At 53.4% G+C, this 15,866-nt stretch overlaps 3 protein-coding genes across 9 annotated transcripts in view; 2 read left to right on the top strand and 1 right to left on the bottom strand.

Annotated features, from left to right (window-relative positions):
- Positions 1 to 1,773, top strand: part of Fam71e2 (family with sequence similarity 71 member E2) — a 19,027-nt gene extending 17,254 nt beyond the window's left edge. The window contains exon 10 of the mRNA XM_021218606.1: positions 1,751 to 1,773. Coding sequence (XP_021074265.1) covers positions 1,751 to 1,773 — 23 coding nt within the window. The remainder of the gene's footprint in view (positions 1 to 1,750) is intronic.
- A 481-nt stretch (positions 1,774 to 2,254) lies between these two features.
- On the top strand, positions 2,255 to 3,570 carry LOC110336798 (cytochrome c oxidase subunit 6B2). Of its 4 annotated transcripts, none has more exons than XM_021219541.1 (4): positions 2,255 to 2,396; positions 2,500 to 2,625; positions 3,197 to 3,250; positions 3,384 to 3,570. In XM_021219541.1, exons 2-4 carry the CDS (start codon positions 2,514 to 2,516, stop codon positions 3,398 to 3,400), a joined length of 183 nt encoding a protein of 60 aa, XP_021075200.1. In that variant the 5' UTR covers positions 2,255 to 2,396; positions 2,500 to 2,513; the 3' UTR covers positions 3,401 to 3,570. The 4 variants fall into 4 exon arrangements, with proteins under 4 accessions (XP_021075200.1, XP_021075199.1, XP_021075195.1 ...); XM_021219540.1 differs by having other exon boundaries at positions 3,197 to 3,254; XM_021219536.1 differs by having other exon boundaries at positions 3,197 to 3,297.
- Positions 3,571 to 7,686: 4,116 nt separating this feature from the next.
- On the bottom strand, positions 7,687 to 14,715 carry Kmt5c (lysine methyltransferase 5C). 4 transcript variants are annotated; one of them, XM_021219022.2, is made up of 9 exons: positions 14,021 to 14,715; positions 12,843 to 13,044; positions 12,531 to 12,696; positions 12,090 to 12,199; positions 11,708 to 11,871; positions 11,548 to 11,567; positions 9,279 to 9,415; positions 8,953 to 9,140; positions 7,687 to 8,840 (listed from the first exon to the last, which is right to left on the bottom strand). In XM_021219022.2, the coding sequence occupies exons 2-9, from the start codon at positions 12,950 to 12,952 to the stop codon at positions 8,311 to 8,313; spliced, it is 1,425 nt and encodes a 474-aa protein (XP_021074681.1). In that variant the 5' UTR covers positions 12,953 to 13,044; positions 14,021 to 14,715; the 3' UTR covers positions 7,687 to 8,310. The 4 variants fall into 4 exon arrangements, with proteins under 4 accessions (XP_021074681.1, XP_021074680.1, XP_029388101.1 ...); XM_021219021.1 differs by having other exon boundaries at positions 14,601 to 14,715; XM_029532241.1 differs by having other exon boundaries at positions 12,843 to 13,847; positions 14,601 to 14,618.
- Between the last annotated feature and the right edge of the window lie 1,151 nt (positions 14,716 to 15,866).

The following is a 15,866-nucleotide window of genomic DNA, read 5'->3' as shown; positions in this document are numbered from 1 at the left end:
TGTGTGTGTGTGTGTGTGTGTGTGTGTGTGTGTGAGATGGCAGAGTGTGGCAGTGCCACCAGGAGATGACGGTAGCCTGGACAAGAGAGTGTGGGGAAGCCTTGGATTCCTCTGGCACTTTGAGGGTGACGGGATGCCTCATCGATCATGCTCATGATGCTTCAAGAGTCACTCATTAGTCACTTTTCTCCACACTGTGACAACATTTGGGACAAAGGGAGGAAATGGTTCATTTTGGTGCACAGTTGGAGGGGACAATCCATGCACTTCTCTCTGTGTTGGTGGTGACTGTATGAGTGTGTGCTGGCCTGTGCATGCACATGTGGAAGACAGAAGTCAACTCTAGGTGTCATCTTCTGTGACATTCCCCTTTACTCTTTGAGACAGTCTCTCACTGAATTTAGAGCTTGCTGCTTTGGACTGGAATTGTGCTGGGCTTACAGGACTGGGCCAACATCTCTGGGTTCTAGAGTCCCAAAGTCATATCCTCCGGTTTTCATTACAGGCAGTTTGCTCACTGAGCCATCTCCTCAGTCCTGGTTTCTCATTTTATTCATTCTGGCACCAAGACTGCAGAAAGTGCCACCCACATTGAGAGTGGGCCTTCCCACCTCCATTAACCCCAGAAGTTTGTCTCCTGGATAATTCCTGATCACGTTAGGTTGATAATGTTAACCACCTGCGATGATGAGGCTTGCTGGCATGTTTAGTGGTGCAGAGACCCTCAGAACCACAGACAGCAGCGGGGCAAGACAGAGAAAGAGGGGCTCGGGGTGGTTCTGAGATGACTGGGGAGGATTGTGAGCGCACGATTCGGGGGAAGTGGTTTGGGGGGAGTTACCAGCCTGTGAGGACTGTGGGAGCAGAGGAGGTTTTCAGCAAGGAAAAATGAAGAAGAGGCCAAGGGATCGGGGTTATAGCTCCCTTGATGGAGAGCTTGCTTGCCTAGTAGGCAGGCAAGAGGCCCCTGGATTTGATCCTGGCACCAAATAGAACTGGGTGTGACAGTTCACAGCTTTAGTCCTGGCACTTGGGAGGTGAAGGCCTGAGGGTCAGGAGATCAGGGTCACCTTTGGCTATGTATCAATGTCAAGGCCAGCCTGGACTATAAAGTGACCCTATCTCAAACTATTAAGAGCCCTTGAGATGACTCGGAGGAAGAAAATGCTTGCCCCCAAGACTGATAGCCTGAGCTCCATTCTTGGGGCCCGTAAGAGTGAGCAAACTGCCACAGTTGTCCTCGGATCTCCACAAGCCTATGGCATGCCACACCTCTCCCCCTTTAATGCCAGCACTTGGGAAGCAGAAGTGGGTGGATCTCTTAAGTCTGAGACCATTCTGCTCTACAGAACCAGTTCCAAGCCAGCCAATTTCCAGGCCATTGTGAGACCTTGCCTGGGGGGGGGGGACAAAGTAAAAATAAAAATACTCATATACCAAGGGAAAGGAACAGACTCCCCCACCCCAAGCCAACCAAATAAAATATGTCTATGAAATGTCCAGATATCCATGGAGACAGATAGTAGATAGTGGTTTATAAGAACTTGGAGATGGAGGAATGGGGAGTCACTACTAATGTGTTGGGGGGGTGGTGATATCAAAGGTCTTGGAACTAGAAAGGTATGGTAACTATACTGACTGCTTTTTAAGACCTAAGTAAACAGCTGTAGATTATATATATTTCTACACTCTTGGGTACCTTTCTTTCTGCTAGTCTCCTAAAACATTCTCTGCCTTTCTCTTCCCGCAGTAAACAGCAACCCAAGGATTTAAGAGAACGTAATGCAGGAGACTCGATCTGCCAGCAAATTGTCCAGAAGTCCAATGAAGCCAGGTACCCCTGAGATCGGGAAGACCCGGACATAAAGGAGTGGGTGTCAGGGGCCAGGAAACATATCCCCTTTCCTCCTTCCCTCACAGGCCAGCAGGGTGCTGTGTACCCCGACTGTAAGGCGCAGAGTGCTGAGAACACCGAGTGTGGTCGCGGAGGGGGGATGGGGATGGGATCCTCCTTCTCCCATAGAGACCAGAGCTAGATATAAGTTTATATTATTGGTGAGGATGGGGCAGAGCAGAGGGAGAAGCTCAATTTTGTAGGGATTAAAAGTCCTAGTCTGAGACTCAAAGCCCTGTCTGTGTTAGTAAGTGTACGCGCTCTTGTGCGCGGGTCTCGCAAGGGGATTGCCTACAAGAACCAAGGGGAGGGGCCTCCACTGATCCCACCCCCGCATTACAGACAGCTCCTATTGGCTGGGACTCCCTGGGGGCCAGCCAATCCGGCCTGAGGGTCGTATTTTTTCTCCCGTGCTCTTGGGACCAGTCCTCATTCTCAAGCTAAAGGCACCGGTGGGCTCCGCCGCCCTGGTGTTCCAGCTACGTCGGCCCACTTCGGTCTGGTAAGGACACGGTGGGTGGTGTTTAGAGTGGGTCAGGAGCTGGGGAAGGTGGAAGCACGAGGCGCCCTCTAGGCCCCACAGAGCCCTGAACCCCTTCCTGCAGGAATTGCTACTTGGATGCTGGGTGTTCAAGCCCAGAAGCCTCCTCCGGGCCAATGGACAACGCCGCCCTTTGATCCGCGCTTCCCTAACCAGAACCAGACGCGTAACTGCTACCAGAATTTTCTGGGTGAGACCGGTTGAGCCAAATTAGAGGGGAGGCCCCCACCTGGAGACCGTCGGAGACCGTTGGAATGGGAGGCTGGGCCTCGGCCTCGAGGGGTGGGGCCTGTACCAAAGTGGGTGGGGCTGAACCATGGAGGGGCGGGGCCTGGAATGAAGGGAGGCAGCGGGTCTGAAGGGATTAAGTTTGCCCCGTTGGGGTGAAATGTATTGAGCTAGAAGGGATGGAGCCTTGTCTGTAAAGGGCAAGACCAGGACTGAGGGGGCGAGTTCAAGAAAAAGGGAGCGGGACTTGAGGTGAAGGGAGGCACCTGATCTGGAGCTAGCTGGAACTGAGCCCTGGAGGGGAAAGGTGACAACCTGAAGGTGGTGGAGCTCAGTCAAGGAGGGAGTCTGGGGGCTGGAATGGGAAAGAGGAACCCGATTGGTTAGAAAGGGCGAGACTGTCCTGGAAGGGCTGGGCTTGCTAGGTAGGGTGGGACCTAGGTGTGGAGGGGAGGAGCGTGGCCTGTTCTTGACTGGGTTTGGCTTGTCTCGCGACCCCCACCCCCCAACCCCCACCCCGAGGCACTCTGCAGACTACCACCGGTGTGTGAAGACCATGAATCGGCGCGGAAAGAGCACACAACCCTGCGAGTACTATTTCCGTGTATTCCACTCACTGTGTCCCATCAGCTGGGTGAGAGGGCGGAGAGGGGTTGGTGGAAAGGGTAGTGGGCTTCGGACTCAGGCTGAGCAGCCGCCTGGGTCCCTCTGCCACTGCAGGTGCAGCGCTGGAATGAGCAGATCAAGCAGGGAACTTTCCCGGGCAAAATCTGACCTTGCACTTGAGCGCTGCTCCCCTGGCGGCATCAACCCCTAGTGACTGCTGTCCTTTCATCAAGCCCCAGTCTTGGTCGCCTCCTCCCGCCACATTGTCTTTGTGCCTCAAATAAAGTTAGTGTGCTGCTAATATTTGTTTCTTTTCTTGTTTTGTTTCCTGTGTTTGAGACAGGGTATCTCATGATAATCCGGGAATTTAACTGATGGACTACATGGCTGGGTCCTCCCGTTTCTGACTCCCCAGCACTGGCGTTACAGCCAGCCATGGGTCACTGCACCAGGCTTTTTGCATGCATGTTGGGGATCCATGCATACATGGTGACTGCTTACTGGATGAGCCTCTGAATACTGCTGCTTTGGATCATGGGGGCAAGAAGGATTGCAGCTCTGTGAGTTAAGGCAGTCATAATTCCCAGACAGGTAGGTAGATAGAACCAAGCTGAGAAGGCTCTGTGTTTTGCTTCTGATCATGAAATCAAGATCTCAACATTGAAGGTAGTCCGTGCCTTTAGTACAGCTCTCCAAAGGCAAACACATGGGAATCTCCATAGTGAATTCAAAGCTAACCAAGGCTACATTACACAGTGAAATGCTGGCAAAACCAAACCATTCCTAAAAAAGCCACCAAAACATTCCTTAAAAACAATAACAAAACCTTCTCCAGCTACAGGGCTCCACTGTGTCCTACAGGGCTCCACTGTGTCCTGCAGGGCTCCACTGTGTCCTACAGGGCTCTACTGTGTCCTACCTCTCAATTGCCACACTTGCCTGCTACCAGTCTTCAAATGTCCACACCTCAGCTTCCTCCCATTCTGTCTGGGCCATGTGGGCTATTACACCCCGACCCATCCAGTCTCTGGTCCTGAGGAATCTTCATCCCATGACCCAGTGTTGTTCCATTATTCCCCTACTACCCTGCTTTGACACTTTATCAGCTTTTCATCATGCTGTGCCTTCACTGGTCCCATGTCCCTCTAAAAACATGTTATCCCCACAATAAGAGCCCTCTTGTCCCAACAAGGCCACGAAGACTTGCCCAACCATCAGCAACCCTGAAACCCGGCACATCTGATTATATTAATTTAAAGAATATATATGAGTAAAATACTCATGTACACACACACACACATACTTTGAACACCTGGTGCCCATGGAGGCCAGAAGAGAGCCTTAGATCTCTTAGAACTTACAGCAGTAAATGCTCTAACTGAGCCATCTCTCCAGCATCCTGCCCCCTTTGATTTCTAATGCAGGCCTACCCTGTGCTCATGTGGAGCTATCTGTTCCTTTGTCCATACATGATGTTTCTTCCACTGACCTCTCTAGCACACTCATACATCTGTCTGAGTTATTCTTTCTTCCCAACTTTTCCAACCAAAAGCCAGTCATTCTGCTTCCAGATACTCCCAAACATGAGTGACACCATTTTATGGACCAGTCTGTGTAGCCTTTGAACCAAAGAGATCCACCCATGTCTGCCTCCTTCATATTGGAATTAGAAGTATGTACCACCACCACCACACTGTCCTGATAACTCCCAGACCCCCCCCCCTTATTTATTTTTTTGGTTTTTCAAAACAGTGTTTCTCTGTGTAGCCCTGGCTGTCCTGGAACTCACTCTGTAGACCAGGCTGGCCTCGAATTCAGAAATCCACCTGCCTCTGCCTCCCAAGTACGCACCACCACTGTCTGGCTCCAGACCCCTTTTAAAAAATGTGTGAGTGGGTAGGCGGGCACTGGTGGGAGGTAGCCAGAAGAGGACATCAGATGCCCTAGGGCTGGAGTTACTAGAACTGTGATTAGCCTAATGCCAGATTCTTTGGAAGAACACCAAACACTCTTAACCACTGAGCCTGTTTGTTTATTGTTCTGAGATAGTCTCTTGTAGCCACGATAGCATCGAACTGTTAATCCTCCCGACTCTGTCTATCTTCCAAGTGTTGGGATTATAGCCACCAAGCCCGGTACTAGTAATCCTAACGAGCCAGAGGCCTCTAGCTGGCTGTGCTGGCATCCGCCGTTACCCAAAGCTATCAGCCTCCCAGCCAGACCTGAAGTAATCCTCAGACTCTGTCTTAAAAGGCCTCAGGTCCAAAGATAGCTTGATTGATGATGCAAGTCATTTCCCTGATTCTTTGATTGATGATGCAGGTCATTTCCCTGAGTGACCAATCTGTTTCTCCAGCTGTAAACCAAGATGGCTAAGACTCTTATCAGAAGCAGGGTAGGAGGGCAGGCTGAGCTGCTAGGACCGGCTGGTCCCACCCTTGATGACCTGTCTACCACCATGGGCTGCTCACCACCCATCAAGGCACACCCCAGATGGCCTAGGATGACTACATCTAGACCTTGGTCTCAGAGCTGTCTGACCACAACCTGAGAGGGAGGGGCAGAGTGGAAGTATAGGGTAATGACAAGGCTTCAGGGAGATCCTGGTCACTCACCATCCTGACAGGTGATGCTGCTGATAGAGCAGCAGCTGATGAGAGGTCACCGTCAGGGGGAGAGGCTAAATGCTGCCTGGAGACATAAGAACATCACCCAGTTAGGTGTCTGGAACACAGGACGATCAGCTGGGCACCCGTCGTCTTCTTTCTGTCCTGCCCAGAGTCCTGGGTCTAAGTACACAAAGTACGTGTTCTCCCGAGGCCCATTCCTTCCTCTACTCTTCTCCTCCTCAGGTCTATAATCCCTCTTGTGATTGTTTTTTTTGTGTGTGTGTTTTTTTGTTTTTTTTCGAGACAGGGTTTCTGTGTGTAGCCCTGGCTGTCCTGGAACTCACTTTGTAGACCAGGCTGGCCTTGAACTCAGAAATCTGCCTGCCTCTGCCTCCCAAGTGCTGAGATTAAAGGCATGCACCACCACTGCCCAGCTTCCCTCTTGTCATGGTTACTTGACTACTTCCTGTCTCTTTCCAACATGTTTTAAGGCCAGACTGGCATCAAGCTTTCCACGTAGAGAAGGCTGGCTTCAAACTCACAGAGAGCCACCTACCTGTCTCCCAAATGCCTGGATTAAATGTGTGTGCCGCCACTGCCTGTCCATTCCAGGTCATTCTTATAATCTTGGCCAACTTTGCTCACACTTGACCTACACAAGGAGCCAGATCACACCTTGCCTGCCAGCCCCACTTGGACTACTTGCCTCCACCACAAACTTTCAACAGCTCTTAGGCCCCCCAGCTTTCTCCACCTACATCCATTTGGGTCAATTTGCCATGATCCCAGGGCCACACCCTGTCTCTTAGCCTCTGCTGCTTAGCGGATTTGAGACCAACGGCTGTTTTCCTCTTCCCTCTAGCTCCGTAGTTCCTCAGAAACCCGTTTCTTCCGGGACTACTGGTGGGTTTCCTGTGCTTCCTGGGCAGAGAGGCTCTGCTGTCTCCATGCTTTGTCCTGTAGATCTTCAAGACCCCACTTCACTTCTAGACCCTGGCTCTCTTCATAGGATCCTATGGCTCCTGGAGCCATCAGATCAACCTCCAAGGTCCTCTAAGGGGGAGAAAGAGGGTAGGGAGAAAGTCCCACTGAGGGAGGCAGCACCAGATTCCATGCTGGTTCTTTTCTTTCTTGGCTTTTTTTCCTTTTCTGGTATGAAGGATCACAATTAGGGCTTGGCCCCTGATAAGTAAGCCCTCTACCACTGAACTCTGTCCCCAGCTTGTCTTACTGCTGTCTGTCTGCCGCACAATAGGGAGGCTTGAGGACAACTGGGTTCCAAGAGGTTCCCTCCACCCCTTAGCAGGCTTCCTTCCTTTCAAACTGCTCCTGCATAAGCCCACCCCCAAGTGCAGCTTTGTTTGTTTCCGCTTTTGACAGTTCCACTATATAGCCTTGGCTGGCCTGGAACTCCCTGTGTAGATCAGGCTAGCCTTGAACTCACACAGATCTGTTTGCTTCTGCCTCTTAAGTGTTGGGATTAAAGGGGTTGCCACCACACCAGGCCCTGCTCTAGATCTGGTTGAGAAGTGGCAAGTCCCTGTATGGCCTCAGGCAAGTCACTCTGCTTCCCGGTCACCAGTTATCGCCTCAGTTCCGCACAGCAGAGAATGCCTTTGGTCATGTCCTATAAGCACTGTGCAGTTACAGGGCTTTATCTTAGTCCAGCAGTCCCTAGAACCCACTGCTCTCCCTTCTTAAGGCATATCAGGGTAGTTGTCAGTCTCCCAGGCATGCCACCTCATCTTCCCAGCCAAGCTGAGATCTCACCCTCCAACTTGACATCCCATAAAAACATTAAAAACTCCTAAGGACTTAACAATATTTTAATAAAAAGTTCAAGTTCTTCCAACCCCCACCATCCCCCATTCCGGTGTGGGGAGGACAGGAAGCCTCCCCTACACCCCAGTAGCACCAGGGATAGCACCGTGAAAAAGATGAGGTCACACCTGGCCTCCCTGAGACCCACGGGGCAGAGCCAAGGGTGTGCCCCTGGGTACCACCCACCTCATCTGACCACCCCTACCTCCATCAACTGTAGAGCTGAGAGCCAACTCACTCCCCACTGTGGGAGCAGCTCAGGGGAAGGCAAACCCCCAAGTTAATTCCACCCCCTGAGGCCTGGCCTTCTGGAGAGTTGCCATGGAGTGGCCCCCCACACCCTTATGGCTTTGCTCCCTGGGAGGAAGAGGCTGAGGGAGGAGGAGGAGGATTCCTACAGTCCTGAGGTGGGGGCAGGGATGGGACATCAAATGGCCAGGGCTCCCTGCTGGGTCGGAGCTGGCTCAGGGGTCAGCAATCATAGAACAAGGATCAGCTCTCTAGGGATGTCCTAAACAACACACTCCCAAGATCAGACCTGGGTCAGCTCCCTCCTTCCCTTCTGGAGGGCTCCAAGAGAGAGACTGCACTCCATCCCTGCAAGCAGCGCGTCATGGCTCACCGCTATTGATGTCCAGATCAATAGAGCCATGACTGACCACTAGCCGGAGGCGCTTAGGCGGGCAGAAAGGGGTAAAGGCAAGGGCCTGCTTAGGGATGAAGTCAGGAGCGGGGACTGGGTTCCCAGCAGGGGCAGGGGCAGGGGCAGCCGCCAGGGCTGGCAGGGCTAGGCGGCTAAGTTCCACACGCACCACAGAAGGTAGCCCATAGCGCCGGGCCCAGTACCAGTCCTGTTGTGGGATCCAGCGAGTCTTGGGGAGCAGTTGTAGGGTCACCATGGCCTCAGCCCGTAGCTGGCAGTGGGGACCACAGCCTCCCCATCGGTGCAGGGGGACGCAGGCAGTGCGGAGGACAGGGGGTAATGAAGCCTGGCGGATCCTGGGTCGACGGCGGCGGCGGCGGCGGCGGCGCCGCTTCCTGGGATGTACTTTGAGCTGGGGCTGAGGCACCCACTGGAGCCAGAGGGGCAAGTAGTCCACGTGGGGGCTGGCAGGCAGCAGGCATGAGGGCTGGCAGGCAGCTGTGGAGGTCAGAGGAGACAGAAAACGTGAAAGCCTGTCAACAGGACCTGTGCAGCTCTTCCTCTGGACAGACAGGTCAGAAGAAGTGACCCAGAGAACAGGCGTGCTCACCGCAGAACGGGTCGGGGCGCAGTGGGGGCAGGTGGGAGCAGGCCCACAGGCTCCTCAGCCTCTGCGGGCTGCTGACCAAGCCCTGCTGCAGACGCCGCCGCCTCGTCTCTCGGAGCTCGTACTTGTCCAAGGGCTTGGGCCGCAGCTCAGGCTCCCTGGGCTGAAGTCGGAAAGCTCCCTCGCCTTTCCTGCAGGAATGGAAAAGGGCAAAGGCAGATGCTCGGCTGGACACATTTTAGGGTGAATCCTGAGGATGCACCGCAGCCCAGCAACCCTTGACCTCCCAGGGCAGGTTGGCACACCCTGCCCACGCGGTCCGTGCCTACCTCTCACAGGTATAGCATTCGCAGTGCTCATTCTTCTCCCCGAAGAAGCCCTCGCCATAGAAGCAAGTCACTTCATCCCCTGGCTCCATGTCGCGTAGCACCTTCACACAGGCAGTATTCCCATCTGAGGGCACAAACTGAGGCCATGCCCCCTCAGCACCCTAGCCTGGAGCGCAGGGCAGGAGTTGTCCAGCTACACACCCTAGCCAGGCACCCAGGTCCAAGGGTTCTGTAATGAGTTACCCCACCATTTATTGTTAGCTACCCTGGCTGGAGCCTGTTCTCCACAGAGCCCCTTAAGAGCCTGCCTTCTGTGTCTACCCCTCCCTGTCAGCCAGTGAGCTAACCTGACCTCCAGGTGGGATACAGTGCCACTCCTTGCACTCTTCCTCGGACTTGTGGACAAGTACCAAGCTCTGCCCCTCAGACCTACCCTGTGCTCCCAGCAGAGTCCCTCAAGAGTCACTGCTCTTTGCAGCTCTGCCTCTGTAGCTACTTCCCTGGCCACTGAGCCTCCTACACACTGCTGCCACAGCCATCTAGAAACTAAACCTCCGATGATACTGCTAGGAGAGTCGGCTTAGTCGTCAGATTGCCGCCATCTTTGGTTATGGGGTGCCTCATCACAGACCCAGTCACAGGGTGTGAAAGCTTGCCCTCTCCTGCCTCTGGTGCTGATTCCAGACCACTGTGTCCAGTAAGCAAGCTGATGACTGTGCCTGGTGCCCTCTCCTTTCTGTCCCACTCGGTGTCTGCATGCAAGGCAGAGGGCCTAGTGGGGGCTGTGTGTCATTCATCCCAAGAGCCTCTGTCACATGGAACAAGTCTTGTACCTTCTCAGGGATCCACCACCTGACCTCAACAACAGTCTTAGTGGGCATCAACAGGAGAAACCTAAGACCTGGCCATAAGGCCATAACTCTTTCCAGTTCTAAGGAAGCTGAGCTTTGGCCCTTACTCATGCCATGGGTGCTCCCACAGAGAGCCAGAGGTCTGTGTCCTGATTCCCCTTAACTTCCATCATCATCATCATTATTCTTAATATTATAATATTTCTTGGTTACACACACACACACACATTTTTATTTTATGGTCACTGGTGTTTTGCCTGCATGTATGTTTGTGTGAGGATATAAGAAGCCCTTGACCTAGACCTACACACAGGTGTGAACGCCCACATGGGTGCTGGGAATGAACCCAGGTCCTCTGGAAGAGCATCCAGTGAGTGCTCTTTTTTTTTTTAAAGCTTTATTCATTATATGTAAGTACACTGTAGCTATCTTCAGACACTCCAGAAGAGGGAGTCAGATCTTGTTACAGATGGTCGTGAGCTACCATGTTGTTGCCGGGATTTGAACTCAGGACCTTCGGAAGAGCAGTCTGGTGCTCTTACCCACTGAGCCATCTCACCAGCCCCAGTGAGTGCTCTTAACCGCTGAGCCATCTTTCTAGCCCCCTTCTTAGTTTTTTGAAGACAGGACCTTGTTACTATATAGTCTTGGGTGACCAAGCTGGCCTCCAACTTGTAGCAATTCTCCTGCCTCTGTCTCCCAAACACCTATTTCACAGGTACAAGGCAGGGTACTCAACTAAAGCTCTGTTATTGTTCTTCTTGGTCCTGTGGGTTGATCTCAGGTCACTCAATAGACTAGGCAAGAGCACTACCACTAAACTACTACCCATTTTGTTCCTGTGGCACCAACGCAGGGTCTTACACGCACTAAGCAAGCACCCCACCCTGAGCTGCATCCCTAGCCCTTTTAAAATAAAGTTTCACCCAAGTTACCAAGATTAACCTAGAACTGAGAATTTTCCTGCTTTGGTCTCCATGACAATATTACACCCACCGGACCTCCAAAGCCCTCTGCAGCACGTTCAGCCCAGTCACCTCCCTGTCCCTTACTTTGTCCTTCCACCCACCATTTCTTAGCAGAGGTCCTTGGCCTCCCAGAATTTCTTGGCTTCTCCCCTGCCCCTGCCTTCAAAGCTGCCCGGTGAGATTAGCCACCTGCTAATCTGTCTCCCCATAACACCTTTGCCCCCATTTTAGTCAGCAACCCAGGCTCTGCCACAATTGATGCCCCTTCTTCCCTGTCTGATGTCCTTGAGGGCACATGCCTTCCCATGCTGCCCACCCTAGGTGCTGCTATCAACTATGAGGGACTGCAAAGGACAGGAAATCGCCTTGTCAGGTGGGAGAGTCCAAAACCAGCCCTCCCTCCATTTCAATTCCCACATGCCTGCCTTTTTTACACTCTGAAGGTCTCACCTTGCAGTTGGGTTTGCAGTCTGCCGTCATTGGGTGGACAACAGAGAAAAGAGAAAGAGTGAGTGAGTGAGGATAGCCCCTCTCCCTTGTCTCATGCACTCGTCTGCCCGCCCCCCACGCCACCCCCCAGCATCCATCCCCTCTCCAACCTTGCCCTCACCATGGTTGATGAAGGCAGCTGGGCCAAGCCACAGCTGGGCACTCCTTTTCCGGGTGGAGTACATGATGCTGAAGTCGTTCTCCCCGGCCCTGAGAAGGTACTCATCCTCTTCACGCAGCTCTGCAATGCAGCCCACCAGCAGCTCCAGCTTCTCATTCTTCTTCCTGCCAAGAGGCTAGGCTATAGGGCTCTGAGCGATGCCTCCCAGTCTTTGCTGGGGAAGCACCCTGGGAACAGGAGCTCTGAGACGCAGGGCCAGCCAATGTATCTTCCATTCATTCTCTCTCAAATCCACTAGGTCGCCCTGTGCCACTAACCCCACTTCCCCTGGGTCCTACCTCATCCAGAGGGACTGGGTCTCTGCTCCCAGCAGCCCCCTTACCAAGCACGGGTAGACACAATCTTGGCCCCATTGGTCTCCATGGAGTAGCGGGTGCAGGGCAGAATGGTGAAGCCACTCTCGGGCAGGAAGGCGCGGAGGTAGCAGAAAATCTGAGAGAAGAGTGGGGGAGGGCAGGAAGATGAGCAGGGTCAACCACAGGGGCCTCTTTCTCTTGGACCAGGTCTACTTTGTCACTGACTGTGTGGCCTGGGTCATCTCTGGGTCTAGGTGTCCTCATCTGTCAAAGGAAGAGGAGGGTGGACTTCATCTCAGCTCACCCGCCCCCACTTCTCTTCTTCTAGGCTATAAGCCTTCCTTGCAGGCTGTCCCCAGCAGCAAGGCAGTCTTGGGCCTGGGGGCTACTCTCCTGAGAGCTCTAGATTCTGCCAGCTAAATGGAGAGAGCACAGTGCAGGGCAGGCTGGGGCATGGGCTCCCTCACGTGGGTCTTGAGAGCAGCCTCCTGTCGAGGGGCACGGCTCTGGAAGTAGTGGGCCTTCCAGCCTCCTAGTGTCAGGGCCCGGAATGCAGCCTCCAGGTCCCGCTGCCGTAGGAAAGCTTCCAGTGCTGAGCGAAGGTGGTGTTGTCGTCGCAAGGTGGGCACAGGACTAGGAGAAAGGGTATGCCTGGGTTCCAGGGATTTCCAGGCCTCTGGCCCCCACCCGAAGCTTCAGGGAGACCAGGCTGAGAGTCGTAAAAGCGTAAGAGAAAGGGTCCAGGACCCAGAACCCATTCCCCCCAAACTCCCCCTCACCTGACATTCATCTTATGGGTGCGGAAGCCGAGGTAGGGGTCAAGAACAAGGCTGGTGGCCAAGTCATCATTCTCGCACAGTTCTCGGGCTGTCACTCGCTCAGGCCCCATGGTGCTCTAAAAACCATGCTGCTCTGGCACAGAGCATGGATGTGCAGCTCAGACGCTGCATGGGGTGTCTGTGGGCCCCAGAGCCTGCTTATCTGTAGGAGAGCACGGGGGGGGAAATCAATACTGACTTCACGGGGCTCTATGTGAGACACGGGGCTCTATGTGAGAATGACACCCAATAGGTACTTTCGAGTGAGGAAACCCTAAGAAAAATACAGTCTCCTGTACAGTATTTCCCTCCCCTCTTGCAAAACAGATGCATGTCCCCCAATCACACACACTACCTTCCCAGGACATGTACACTTTCATGGATGTCACCACACACAAAGACCACTTTGCCAAGTGCACATGTAGGAGACAGGTCCCTGTGTACCCAGAGGTAAGGAAGATTAATTGGCCTTCTGAGGTAACTCCAAAGGCTTAGCGTGGCAGGGGGGAGTTGGGATGGCCCACTCTCATCGAGGGAAATGGGAAACCCAACTCCTTGTTTTGAGCTTCTTGCCAGCCTTTGCTGACCCCCTGCTAGGCTGATATTCTCTTGACCTCAGCACCTCCCTCCAAGGTCACCCTCCTCTGGGGAGTGGTCAAAAGGTTGTGGGTGGAACCCAGGCAGCCATTAGGGGAAGAAGGATCCAGTACCTAATGCCTCTCGGAGGATTCCAGCAAAAGGGAGGCCCTCAAGAGGACAAAAACAGGAAGAAGGAAGAAACGGAACGGAGAGAAGGAACAAGTCAAAACAAAAGGGTCGGAGGCAAAGAGGGGAAAAAAAATAGATTCAGAAAATCAAATAAAATGGAGGGACAGGTTACCCAGTACCCTCACTGTGGTGTGTCTGACAATTCTGCGCTTTGGGAGAGAGCAAGGAGGCAGAGTACTGCCACTCCGGGAGAAAGATCTGGAAAAAAACAGCTCTGGGTTAAATGAAGAGGGTGCTTAGAAAAAAGCCTGGAAGCTGGGAAAAGACAAAGCCAGGAATAGGGAGTATGATGTGAAGGGAGAGAAAGATGGAGGGAAGTCAGGAAGGACTGGCGGGACTGGGGGTTTGGCGGGGGTGGGGGGATAAGGCACCTGAGGTTGCAAGGGAGGAGCCCACGAAATCCAAAGGGTAGATATGCCTGGGGTCCAAGGGAAGGAAGGGTTTAGCGGTTCCAAGCAGGGTTTGAGGGAAGTCCTGGGGGATTAGAAGTGATGGAAACCTTTAAGATTCTAGGGGTTCGAGGAGGTAATTGAGGGCGCTAAGTAGCTAACTAAAGCCAGGGAAGGTTGAAGAAGGGGGCTGGGGAAGCAGAGAGTCAGAGGAAGGGCCTCAGAGGCCAGGATAGCGAGACAGGAGTCAGGAAGTGCCCTGAGTGTGACAGGGTAGGTTACGGTGCAGGAAAAGGTGGCGGGGATGGGCCCTGGTGGGGCAGGGAGCGACCCCTAAGGTGCAGGGAAAGACCTGAGAGTGAGAGAGGAGTCTGCGTGGGCTCCAAGGGGGAAGGGAAGGGTACGAGTGAGGAGCGCGTAGATCCGCGAGGTTGGAGACTAGGACCGCAAGGTTCGAGGAAGGGCCCGGGGACAGCCGTTTCAGGGGGTGACTGGGAGGCCGGGCGGCGCGGGGCGGGGGCCAAGAGGGGGCTCAGAGGACGGGCCCCGCGCCGCCCCTCACCCGCTTCTCCTCCTCCTCCGCCTCCTTCTCAGGCACCCGCGTTGCAGCCGCCACCTCCACCCACCGCCTCCTCCGGCTCTCGTCCGACACAAACGCCGCGCCTCCCCTCGGCCGGGATGACAAACAGCTCAACCTTTTATTGGCCCAACCCGCCGTCACTCTTCCGTTGCTAGGAAATTCGCGCTGTTCTTATTGGCTGACTCTCATTGCTCTCTTTTTCCCGCCTCTTCTGGCCCCAGTCGGTGCCCTGACAAAACCCCACCACGCCCACTCCGTCAATAAATCCAGCGAACTACAGCCAATGGCTCGGGTCGCTGTCATTCAGGCGTTGCCATAAAAATCTGTCCCGCCTCTTCATCGGCACTGCCCTAAGTCAATGCTTTCATTGGCTCAAAGAGCCGTCGCTCCAACAGAAACTCTGTTTGGGTCAGGTTATTCAGGTCCAAGTGGAAAGAGGGAGGGCCCTGTCAGATACAAACTTCGAATATTATTGGTTGGCCTTGGACAGGACCGGCTTCCATTCGCTAAGGCCTCCGCCCATCACCCTGGAGTCCGGCGCTCTGTTCTCTTTCTTTCTCAGCTTGAAGGAGGGCAAAAATCACTGAGCGAACCAGGAAGGAAAGAGGTGAATGCACACGCGCCCCATCGCTGCTCCCGGCAGCGATGGCTGGTTGCCATGGCAACAAAACTTCATTGCCAGCCCTGCTTGTCAAGAAGACCTTTTCTCTTTCCCAATATTCCTTATTGTTTGGAAAATTGTACCTACAAGAACTCTGTGAAGTTTTCTTGTCCTGCCCGTGAACAGGTCAGAAAGAGACGACGCTGAGAAGTTGGGACTTAGAAGACAAGCTCTGATTCATGGGGCACTCCCCTGGGGAAACCCCTGTAATTAAGATCACCCCCCTCTTCAATCCTGCAAGTATAATTAGCAGGATATCATAATTACGTCCAAACAAATAAGCTCCATGCTTGGGTCAGTCAGTCTTTTTTTGTTTTTCATGAGTTATCTATTTGGTGGGTTAGGACAATGCCTACAGCACAGAATGTTTTGTTAATACAGACTGAAGGAACAACCGATTGAAGTGGGATGGGACATTGAAATGGCCCAGTGGGTAAAAGCACCTGCCCACAAGTCTGATAGCCAGGATCCACATCATGGAAAGAAAGCACGGATTCCTGAAGGTTGTCCTTGACCTCCACATTCATGCCAGGGCGCCTGTGAATACTCTCTCTCTCTCTCTCTCTCTCTCTCTCTCTCTCTCTCTC

The sequence above is a fragment of the Mus pahari genome, chromosome 19 (assembly GCF_900095145.1).
Source record: "Mus pahari chromosome 19, PAHARI_EIJ_v1.1, whole genome shotgun sequence".
NCBI classification, from domain to species: Eukaryota; Metazoa; Chordata; class Mammalia; order Rodentia; family Muridae; genus Mus; species Mus pahari.
This window is presented reverse-complemented; position numbering and strand designations above follow the sequence as displayed.

Coding starts and splice junctions, on each gene's coding strand:
- LOC110336798 (XM_021219540.1), top strand. CDS start 2,514: ATGCTGGGTGTTCAAGCCCAGAAGCCTCCTCCGGGCCAATGGACAACG. Junction 2,626..3,196: donor CTGCTACCAGAATTTTCTGG/GTGAGACCGGTT, acceptor GGCACTCTGCAG/ACTACCACCGGTGTGTGAAG. Junction 3,255..3,383: donor AAGAGCACACAACCCTGCGA/GTACTATTTCCG, acceptor CTGCCACTGCAG/GTGCAGCGCTGGAATGAGCA.
- Kmt5c (XM_021219022.2), bottom strand. CDS start 12,952: ATGGGGCCTGAGCGAGTGACAGCCCGAGAACTGTGCGAGAATGATGAC. Junction 11,568..11,707: donor AGCTGCCTTCATCAACCATG/GTGAGGGCAAGG, acceptor CAATGACGGCAG/ACTGCAAACCCAACTGCAAG. Junction 9,141..9,278: donor GAATGCTATACCTGTGAGAG/GTAGGCACGGAC, acceptor CCATTCCTGCAG/GAAAGGCGAGGGAGCTTTCC.